We start from the raw sequence: 10,741 nt of genomic DNA, 5'->3' as shown, positions 1-10,741 counted from the left end.
CCCACCTAGCATTTATAATAAGTCACTCAATATATTCTGTATTACTATTTAACACACCATAATATGGTCGTGAACAATTATAATGACTTTTTGCATGTCATCAATTTTATGACATATTCTAAATGATTAAAACTATGTTTTATTGTATTAAATTGTCAATCACCAGTTGCAGCAGTTATGGAGGAGTTGTGACAAATACATTATTACACATTAACACTTAAAAACATCTGCTGCAAGAAGTGTGTTACAAGTTAAGTATTAGTGGTTTATACACTGATTTTAAATGCTAAATAGGGAGGTTATTATAAAGTGTTAAAAAATAATGTAATCAATTGCATAAACTGATTATGTATGTAGCTCTTTAGCTATATTTATATTATTATACTGAGAAATGCTAGTTTTTTGTAATGAAAAAATAAAGAATGTGTTTCCATAGTTTTAAATGATATAGTTCATTTTTTTGTTTAATTTTTCATGCAGGTGCTTCGGCGGCTGCTGGACTCAGTGGAGTTCCTGGAGGAGGTGAGTGGTCCGGGGGAGCTGGCACTGGGTGGTTCAGAGAGAGCCCTGCTGAGGGAGCTCACTGACACTTTGGAGCCGTTCACTGAGGCCTGGGACATGGTGCAAGGGGACAGACAGACCGACATACAGACAGACAAACATGTGTCCATCAGCCTTGCTCTGCCGTGTGTTCTGGGCCTTCGTAAGCATCTCTCTGAGACGTCAACTCCCCACTGCCCCTCTCTGCTGGTAGGCCTCAGCCAGGCTGTAGAGCGTCGCCTGGCCCCTGTCTTGGAGGACCCTCTCTACATCACTGCCACCACCCTGGACCCCCAGTTCAAGCTCACTTGGAGCAGCAACCCTGACTGGCATAGACAAGTTCTCATAGAGGAGTTGTCGAAACATTCCACAGCCTCCAGCCCCATAGATGCCAACACAGACCTACATCCTCAATCCCAGACCCCTCCGGCCCCAGCTCCATCACCGGTCTCCTCGTTTTCCAGGCCCTGTAAGCTGTTCTCTTTCATTAAGCAGAGGCCCACAACACAGGCCAAGAGCCTAGAGCAGGAGTTGGCCGTCTACCTACGAGAGGAACCCACAGACGAGGAGGCTTTGCATTACTGGCGGCGTAAAGCAATTGACTTTCCTCTACTTGCCCAGGTAGCCAAGAGGGCATTTACCATACCTGCTTGTGGCACTGTAGTCGAGAGCATTTTCACTACTGCTGGGCGCTGTCTGCGGCCAGAGAGAGGCCGCGTCTTACCAAAGAACCTTGAAACGCTCATCTACCTCAAAGCGAACTACAGATTACTATGGACTTAAAGTTAGGAATCAAGCATTTCTTTTACCGAAATAGCAACTGACGGCTTTGTACCTGCAGTTAAGTTACTTACTTCTTGGATACTAACCTCTGTTCCCCTCTATGGAAACTGAACTAGCAACATAACATAGTCCTCATACTACATTTTGACATGAAATGGAATGAATTACCCAGAGTTTGAGAGCCGAGGCTCAGTTTCCCTTCTTCAGACAGGTTTTTTAGACTGCAGTAGGTGTGGATTGTTGTCTCTACCATGTAGCCTACATACAGACAATTATACCACATGCTGTGGACCGAAGGGACTAGAAGCAGATCAATACTGAAGCATTTACTTCGACATTATTTTGTCTTCAGACAAAGCCTCCATTCTCTATCCTCCCAACCCCAAACATAGCTTGTTTGTGTGCACTGACATACCAACGATAACCAAATGGTCAATAATTGTGTTCTGTAGCATCTGCTTTATTCTCTTGTATACAATAACCCTAGAAATTGTGACTAATTCATTTGATGTTGTTTTTGAAGGAGGGCATCAGCTGCTAAACAAAATGTACATTTATTCTTTTTTCTCTCGCTTTGTATGTATTCCTTATCTCTGGGACATCATAATAAACAAGTTTCACTTCCTATCACAGAGGTGTGTGCAGTTTGCAGATGTGAGTGCATCTGTACATTACACACCTTTTTTGCCAATGGAGAAAAGCTGAAATCTGCTCATATCTTGTTTTCTACCCTAATTTATTTATATTTTCCTCTGCTAGGCCTTTATAATTTCACATGCTCTGTCAGAGTAGAGGGCAATACAATTTCATTTTCTTTATCAGCACTACTTTGCTTTTTCAATGTCCAATTCTACTTTTGAATTTTTAAGAATTGAAATTGGTTTGACCCAGTTTCTGCCCCATTAAACTAGCAGAGGATCTGTGCATGTGGCACAACATTGGCTTTTGCTCCATCTGACCTCACTGAAGTATTTTAAAAGCACTTTGCAGGGCACCGCTTTAACGGAGAAACTGTGAACATTGCAGTGGGTTTGCCTTTATTCAGGGACTCTCTTACCTCTTGGCTGGGTCAGTGGGTAGGCAGGGTAATTGCATGTAATTCCATTACAGTTAAATTTGAGTCAGCAAGCAGTCAGCAGTCACATCCTACGCAGCCCTTTTTTCAAAGCCAGCAAGACTCACGAGACTTATTACTAAAGTACTTTAAATTACTAAAGAAATACATGGCTGGAAACTATGTGGCTACTGAACCCTTGATCTCTACATCAGAAGGCACAAACTGCTTCAATGCATTGATAATTTTTTGTGATTGATAAGGAACAACCGTATCAATCGATTTGAAGATGACTGACTGTGAAGGAATTGCAATAGATCTCATTATAAAGACTGTCACAAAGATTACATCTCTTTTTCACGGAGTGCAAACAACTTCATCCCAGTGTTACTGTTTTTGTTTTAGTTAAAAGCATTTCAGAGGAAGTGTGTTAGTTTGTGTAAGATAAAATCAGATTTCCCTCATAGATCAACATTATCAAAGATTGCTGTGACCTTAATGATTATCACCACAGGACGTCTGTGTATTTAGATGTGTCGCCAGATATCAGTGTGGATGTGTCTGCGTGTTTAGCTTTGAAAAGTGTTTTTGCTCATCCCCATGGGTGTGTTGTTGTATGTGGAGCAGCTTGAAGTGTCCCTCCCCCCGGCTGTGACAGCTCATCCATTCGAGTTAGTCGAGCAGGCTGTGCTGCGGTCCTACTGGTAATTGCCTCTGAAATGAATTACTTGGCAGAGTGTGAGACTAAGGCAGGAAAGGAAATTGTAATTGAACTGCCCTCTCCCTCCCACCCTCTCCCTTATACTTCAAGTTATTACATCTGCAGTGCAGAAAGCCATTTTCTGTCCGCACATAGACGAAAAAATACACACACTATTACAAAACCAATTTCCCCCTCCCCCACGCAATGGCCCCAGCAGAGGACTATATTGATGCAGGGTGAGTTCATAGATTGATTGTTCACGGGCACCTGCACACTGGGCCACACTTTACTCTTGCACAGAGACAAATACTCTCTTACACATTGGTGTGTTAGTGTGTGTGTATTTCTATGTACTGCACTGCTCCCAATAATTCTCTATTTGGGGTGCCCCCTCACTGGCCTTTGTGTAATGCTTAGGCCTAATGGGCTGCAAGACGTGGTTGGAGTTGGCAAAAACAAAACTGGTGTTCAGTATCAAGAGACCCCTGGTTACCCTATACACACAGCCAAGCATTACTATTAATAACCTGCCTGTTGCTGACCTGTTGACAGTTGAAGCCTGATGGATTAAATAGCTGCCACTGGTTTTGTTTGGGGTTGTACATTTATACACAGAATATAGTAGATTCCTTTCTTAATATGACAACTGCATGAAGTGTGTAAGATATATGAATGTCCCTAAGTTCATCATGCAACCCATGGACACTGACTATTGTGTTGTCCTTTGGCCTTTTAACAGCACGGCATGGAAAGAGGGGGAGTGTGTTAACCTATCCCTGCCCCGGCCAGACATGGCACATGTTGTGACTCCAACCATGGCACACAATAGGATCTATTTCTGTAAATGCACTAGGGTTATCACTATACTCACCCTGAGCTATCTCTCTCTCGCTCTCTCTCCCTCCCTCTCTTTATCTAACACTGTCACCCACTTGCGGAAAATCATGGCCGACAGAAACACCCGGGTTAGTGTTAAGAGGAAAGAGAAGAAGGTAGAAAACAAAACAAATGATGACAAGGACAAAGAAAAAGAAAAGGAGAAGGAGAAAAATTTGAAAAAGCCTGACAAACTTGTGAAAAAGCCAGAGAAGACCCCAGAGAAGACCCCAGAGAAGACCCCAGAGAAGACCCCTGAGCAGCCCAAGATGGATAAAGAGAAGCGGAATGGGGAAAGTGGAGGCGCAACCGGAGCGGAAGCAATAAACAGTGAAGAAAATGGAGAGTTTCAACCCATAGAATTGCCACCGTTTGAGATTGTCACAGGGTGAGTAAGATTTAATACGTACACCACAAGAGTTAATTAGAATGTCATACGTACACACCTGTTTTGCTCTTTAACACATCCACTTTTGGGTTGTTTGATGTGTTCTTTATACAGTATATTAAGTAGTTTTTCATGTATTTATGTAAGTCATATTGTTCACAGTGCATGTTCTGTTGATAAATGATGCTAATGACTTGCACCTGCCATCCTTACTGACCCAGCGGTAAGAATAGTGATGAGTCACAGAGCCGACACAGATACAGGCCCCTGCTATATCACTCTGCCGCCTAGCATCTGTTCCCCTGTCTCTGTCCTTTGAGTATTAGCTGTTTGATATAAGAGAGCTATTTGTGAAATCCATCTGGTCATTCATATGCATTATAACAATGGGGTTATAAAGAAAGACAGGAGGGGTTTGTGCTTTGTACAGTGACTGAATCATGAAGTGTCTGGTACATCTATAGATCATGGGATGATGTGAAATCCAAAAATATTTATAGAAACATTAGTTTACTCAGCGGTAGCCTCATTAATATTTTATACACTGTGTCATGATGGTCTATTTTCAATACTTACTATCATCACTCTTTTTTGTGTCTTGGATGGTTGTCAGATTAATCAGTAAATCAATGACTCATGGTTTGTCAGACTGTCACACTGATTAAAGGTGACAGATAACTTTGAAAGCACTGCTGATAGACACATATCACTTGATTGTCCTTTTTACTTTCTTGCTAAAACCTTCATGCCCTAACTAGCAACAATAATGACAGTTAGTGCTGTGTTTTAAGAAAAAAATGTGTTGGTATTGATTGAAAAGATAATAGATTTATGAAGACTCTCTATTTTAATCTCCACTATAGGGAACAGATGAGCCCATTCTACTTCAAGTTTCAGTTCAGGAATGTGGAGTACTCATCCGGGAGGAACAAGACTCTGCTGTGTTTTAGAGTGGATACACCAGGAGGCAGCACAGAGCCACTGAAAGGTTATATGGAGGATGAACATGCCACGGCTCATGCTGAAGAAGCATTCTTTCAACAGGTAATTATCTATACAGTCCATCGTAATGAATGCTCACACACTATAATGTAACACACATGTGAACCCCATGGGAGGTCTGATTGCTATTAGTTTTCAAGCATTTTCTCCTATAATAATGTCATATGATAATGTTTATTTTCCTTTATGCCTCTATTAAACTCCACTCTTTCCTTTCCAGGTGCTCCCTATTGCTTCCCAAGAGTATGAAGTCACTTGGTATGTATCATCCAGTCCTTGTGCGGCTTGTGCAGCCAAGTTGGCCAACATCCTCCAGCAGCGCAAGAAGGTCCGTCTCTGCATGTTCTGCTCCCGTCTCTTTGACTGGGAGGAGCCAGAGATAGTAGAAGGGCTCCGGGCTCTGGTGAACGCCGGCTGCAAATTGCGGATGATGAAGCCGGTTGACTTCGTACATGTTTGGGAAACGTATGTGGAGAAGGAGGACCTGACCTTTGAACCCTGGGAGGATTGTCAGGAGAACTATGACTACTATGTGGAGAAACTGGCTGATATCCTCAAGTAGATAGTTCAGTAAGTATTCTGTATGTTCTATGTATGGCCTATATACCTTTTGGATTTTAAGCTTTGTTCTCGATAATGACCATCTTTCCCTTGTGTCTTTTGTTGCAAGTGCACACCACGGACAAGATCTTCCCACTGACTGTACCACAAATCGGCCTACTTGTTAAATCTCCACTGGTTGAACTTGCAGTCTCATCTGACGGTGTAGATCAGTATAAGTTTAAATGAACACTCATGGCAACATTTTGTAATTTATATTTTGATAATTTCATAGGGAGACACAAAATGCTTGATTGGCATTAATGAAGCATCACCTACTGTTAAAAATATAATTATTTTTAAAGAAGAAAGCAATAACAGCAGACTAACTTACATTTAATTACATCTGGGGCCAAATGCATCAATCCCCCGACTAAAACAGTGTGCACAGTACACACAAAGACAGAAATATGCATAAGAATGTATATGCACCTCTAAAACAGACTTTACAAAGAGCTTCTCAAATTACAATAAAATCAAAAGATCATCAATGTCTCAAATGTAAAACGAAAAAGAAAAAAAAGAATAACAATTCATTACTAATAAATAGTTTAAAATTAAGTTTATGAATGCACTTTTGATTGAAATTTTACAGATTGCTGTATAGACCACAATATAATAAAACAATCATTTAAATGATGTGTGGAAAAAGGCATACGCATGTTTTTGTTGTGTACACATCATTTTAACATCTGGCCCCAGGTATTTGCTTGAGGATTATTAACATCTCCTGCAGATCAATACTTATGTACAGTGCATATAATAATTGCTAACAATAAAAACTAACCATATAGATGATTGATGCTGCTCACATAAATAATGTTTTATAGTTTAACAGTTCTTTTAACGGTTCATCAATACAAGGATTTGAATTAAATATATACATTTCTAACAGTATTGTGCTACCAAGTAATGTTCAGTGCAGAGCAAATATGTACACATTTATATGGCAACGTCAGCCAGTCTGTTGGTTCAGGGTGCAATATCCTAATTCCCATTAAATTTGGAACAAACATTTACAGTCCCCAGAGGAAGAATCTTAAAGAATTTACTCAACCTTTATTTAGCACTGCAGACAAGGCAAAACTTTTAATTTGATGCCCCGCTGGTGGTAAGGTTCGCACAGTAGCGCGACTCTCTCCAGTCTTAATACATCAAAAATGTTGTTTGTAATGCCCATTAATGCCTCACCATGCTGTAGTAAGTCTATAGACTTATTATTTTTTGCTAAACTGATGCGAATAGAGCTTCAGTGACTCATTGTTTAAAGGAAACCAGTCCACCATTGTTTTCTGTTGTATCATGGCTCTCACTCGTCATGGCTAGAAAGAGGTGAAGGGCAAAATGTGGAAAGATGGATTAGAAATACATTGCGTCTCAGTTATAAAGAAAGTGGAACAGTGTCTGTCATCAAAGAGAAAATATTAAATTGTAAATGTACATTTTTTATTTAAACTTTATTACCTTGGTCCTCCTGCGAGGATATTGGTAACGGGGTTGTGTCGCCGGAAATCGTGCCATTCTCACCCGCTTCTGCAGTTTTTTTTTTTTAAAGCACATATGTCAGTGAGGGATGAATCTAGGGAACTTTCAAACACTTGCATAGTAACACAGCTTTTGAATTACCTGCTTTACTCATGTGTGGGTTCTTTACCTTTTTTAGATGAAGCATTCAGTTCTGCATCTGTGATGTACTGAACCAGTGGACAGGGTGTATCTGCAGCAGGGAGGAAGGATTTTAATTAAAAAGAGCAGCCAAGGCTAAGGGCAGACTATGAAAGTCAGACTCTAACTTGAAAATGTCAGTAGGCAGTTTCACAAATGGTAAATTCTAAAATAGCTCAGAAATGAATCAGTGGTGGGGCTGTATCTGCAGCAATTGCGGAAGCGGCAACCAAAACCACAAAACATGGGAGGTGGTGTCAACGTACTTTCATGGTCCTTTAGCTGAGCCATGGTGAGAAACAGCTCTGTCTCCTCTGGCCTGTCTTCACCATTACCTATGTGGTTTAAAAAAAAAGAATTTGTCACCTTATTTTGTCTTTTCTAAGTTCATTTGAGATTGTGTATACTAAGTAAAAAAAGAAACATTCTGTCACTGTCAACTGCTTTTATGCTTTAAGCAAACTTAAAATATGCGAATATGTGCATGAACATTAAAAGATTTAATAACTAAGACGTAAACTGAACAATTTTCACAGACATATGACAAACGTTTCAAAAAAATGTGTCTTTTTGACCATTCAACAGTTGCACGTTCATTAATTGTTTATGGCTCATTGAACCATAAAGAAAGCATGGAAACAGTGTTTTGAATTTTACAAAAGTATCTTCAAAGTACAGTGTCCTGAAAAGGGGCTTTTCTTTTTTTACTGATTATATATGTATGGAGCGATCAGGATGTCACATTGAAACGTGCAATAACACTCAGGTGCGGACACAACATTGACATTTAATTGCCTTTTATTTAATTACCTATCTGTTCTCTCTCCTTTAGTCTCTGTTTTTGGTCTCCACCAATTCCTGAGGTTTGTTATTACAAGCGATCTCATTGTCACATTGTTTTCACATTGTCATTGATATATTATGACTATAATAATGATAATGGCTTATTTAATAATGCAGATTTTTAGAATCCATGTACTCAAAAAATCCCAAAAAGTAAAGGGAAACCTGGTTTGCGGATGACTCTGAGGACAATGCATCCAATGAAAATGGCAATGATGCCAAAGAAGATACAGCCAGAGATGGAAAGAAGCACCCTCCTCTTCAAAACTTCAGATTAAAAAAACAAAACAGAATGAAAATGAGACAGAATATTTGCAGGGTAAAAATGTACGACTACCAGACCTCTGGCATACTTACGAAGGTTCTTGGTCTTGAACGAATCACTGGGTTTTGAATAAGATGGTCTACCTGTGCGAATGCCCCGGCAGGAGTACTCGCTCTGCTCAGGGTTATTCTCCGGTGTGACTGTATGTTTCTCAGAGAGCAGATTGATTGGTTGCTCCTCTTTGAACCTGTGAGAAACATAGGAATCCACACAGTTGCATAAATGCTTTTAGAAAATTTGACTCTATAATATTAACTGATATGTTGTAACTGTATGTGTTTTACCATGTGTAGTTCCATGTGTCTTGGCTTTCTTGCACCCTACATTTGAGTACCAAGCTGTCAGTAGAGAAGACCTCAGACCACCCAGTTACAAGAATTATCTCTGCTAATGGGCGTTCTGTAGAAACACAATCAAAATTGTGATGAACACATTCAACAAGTTCAGAAAAAAGGTGGGGTAGTCAACCAAAACGTACCCTCAATGTCAAGTCTCACAGCCTGACTCTGGTCTGAGAAGAAGACTGTATCTCTTCCTCTTTTAACTTTGCATTGATATGATCCAGTGTTTGTTCTCACAACAGAACTGATGGTGTGATTGTTTCCAGATACGGCAAGTGGATTGCTATCTTTGTACCACAGGTACTCCCATCCAGAAGAGACATTAATGTGACAGCTAAAGGAAACTGAATCTCCAGTATGCATCACATTGTGTAGGGGATTCTGCATCAGTGTGACTCTGGGCTTTGTATCTGTGGGATGACAATAATGCCATTGCTATTAGTATGACACAATTTTAATGCATTTTATTCGGCACAACCCAGAGTAAGGAGAAGCAAGCCTTTAACTAGATGCTTTTAATGGCTTTTTTATATGCAGAAACTCTACTTCCTTACCAGAATGAGGAAAAATCTCACAGTGGAAAAACTTTGTCTCTTTTCAGTGTACTTAAAGTAATAATTACAAAACTTTGATAAGCTTCAGGGAGTGATGTCATGTAAGAGCTCCTTCTTAACAAACACTCATCATGGCATAGACCAGGGACCAAATATGTCATAACAAATAATAGTAACTTCACATATAACATGTATGTCACAAAAATGTCATAGTATGGTATGTCAGAATAAAGTCATACAAATAATAGTATTGTATGCCATACAAATCTCATGAAAACGTCATTAAAAGTCATAGTATAGTAATGTCATAAAATGCCATCGTATTGTATGTTGTAAAAGATGTCATAAAAATGCATTGCCATAACAAATGTCACAAAATGTTATTTTAAAGTAAAAAAACATCAGTATAGTATAGTATTTGATTAAAATTTAATAAAACAACATAGTATAGTATGTCAAAAAATGTCACAAAAACATCACAGTATTGTACTTAATAAAAATGTCATAATCTAGTATGTCAAAAAAATTGTCACAAAAACAGCATGGTATTGTCAAAAATTGTCATAGTATTGTTGTAAAATTTTCATGAAAAACGTGATTACAATTTTTAGAAAAAATCATAGTATACTATGTCATAAAAGTAATTAAAACGTTAGGGTGTAGTATGTAATGAAAACTTTAATAAAAATGTGATAGTATATAGTATGTCACGAAAACGTCTCTCTCCCCTTTCATATAGTATGTAGAAAAAAAATCTAAGTATAGGATGTTGGAAAAAAACTCACGAAAAGTCATAGTATAGTATGTCCGAAAAAAGTCATAGTGTAGTATGTCGAAAAAAAGTTTAAAAAAAGTCATGTATAGTATGTCGGAGAAAAAGTCATAGTATATTATGTCAAAAAAAGTCCTAAAAAGTCACAGTATAGTATTTCAAATAAAAGTTTTGGTGTGTTGATGAACTGAACCTTGAGCTTACAAACTCCATTTCATAGCCAGCAGCTTATCTCACTGAGCTATTTTTGAAGCACATACAGTTTGTTTCAGAGTTGTATTTATTTTATGAGTTG

At 38.9% G+C, this 10,741-nt stretch overlaps 4 protein-coding genes across 5 annotated transcripts in view; 3 read left to right on the top strand and 1 right to left on the bottom strand.

The window, feature by feature from the left end:
- Positions 1–1,953, top strand: part of si:dkey-109j17.5 (zinc finger BED domain-containing protein 4) — a 4,184-nt gene extending 2,231 nt beyond the window's left edge. For both annotated transcript variants that reach the window (XM_032520729.1, XM_032520728.1), the window contains one exon: positions 481–1,953. In XM_032520729.1, coding sequence (XP_032376620.1) covers positions 481–1,323 — 843 coding nt within the window. In that variant the 3' untranslated portion in view covers positions 1,324–1,953. The remainder of the gene's footprint in view (positions 1–480) is intronic.
- LOC116692455 (rho-related GTP-binding protein RhoA-C) overlaps positions 1–10,741 on the top strand; it is a 732,216-nt gene that overhangs the window by 112,832 nt on the left and 608,643 nt on the right. The window lies entirely within an intron of this gene.
- Positions 3,936–6,453, top strand: apobec2b (apolipoprotein B mRNA editing enzyme, catalytic polypeptide-like 2b). The gene is made up of 4 exons (XM_032520753.1): positions 3,936–4,344; positions 5,208–5,388; positions 5,567–5,916; positions 6,017–6,453. Exons 1-3 carry the CDS (start codon positions 4,025–4,027, stop codon positions 5,906–5,908), a joined length of 843 nt encoding a protein of 280 aa, XP_032376644.1. The 5' UTR covers positions 3,936–4,024; the 3' UTR covers positions 5,909–5,916; positions 6,017–6,453.
- The window catches only part of LOC116692432 (sialoadhesin), a 16,381-nt gene continuing 11,730 nt past the window's right edge, over positions 6,091–10,741 (bottom strand). The window contains exons 7-14 of the mRNA XM_032520727.1: positions 9,258–9,530; positions 9,064–9,178; positions 8,812–8,966; positions 8,620–8,721; positions 7,878–7,946; positions 7,601–7,663; positions 7,411–7,479; positions 6,091–7,268 (exon numbers count right to left, since the gene is read on the bottom strand). Coding sequence (XP_032376618.1) covers positions 7,204–7,268; positions 7,411–7,479; positions 7,601–7,663; positions 7,878–7,946; positions 8,620–8,721; positions 8,812–8,966; positions 9,064–9,178; positions 9,258–9,530 — 911 coding nt within the window. The 3' untranslated portion in view covers positions 6,091–7,203. The remainder of the gene's footprint in view (positions 7,269–7,410; positions 7,480–7,600; positions 7,664–7,877; positions 7,947–8,619; positions 8,722–8,811; positions 8,967–9,063; positions 9,179–9,257; positions 9,531–10,741) is intronic.

This window comes from Etheostoma spectabile, chromosome 7 (assembly GCF_008692095.1).
Source record: "Etheostoma spectabile isolate EspeVRDwgs_2016 chromosome 7, UIUC_Espe_1.0, whole genome shotgun sequence".
NCBI lineage: Eukaryota > Metazoa > Chordata > Actinopteri > Perciformes > Percidae > Etheostoma > Etheostoma spectabile.
This window is presented reverse-complemented; position numbering and strand designations above follow the sequence as displayed.

Bases quoted from the DNA above. Each gene is read 5' to 3' on its own strand.
- apobec2b (XM_032520753.1), top strand. From the start codon at position 4,025: ATGGCCGACAGAAACACCCGGGTTAGTGTTAAGAGGAAAGAGAAGAAG. The intron at 4,345-5,207 runs GTGAGTAAGATT...TCTCCACTATAG, and splicing joins CCGTTTGAGATTGTCACAGG to GGAACAGATGAGCCCATTCT. The intron at 5,389-5,566 runs GTAATTATCTAT...TTTCCTTTCCAG, and splicing joins AAGAAGCATTCTTTCAACAG to GTGCTCCCTATTGCTTCCCA.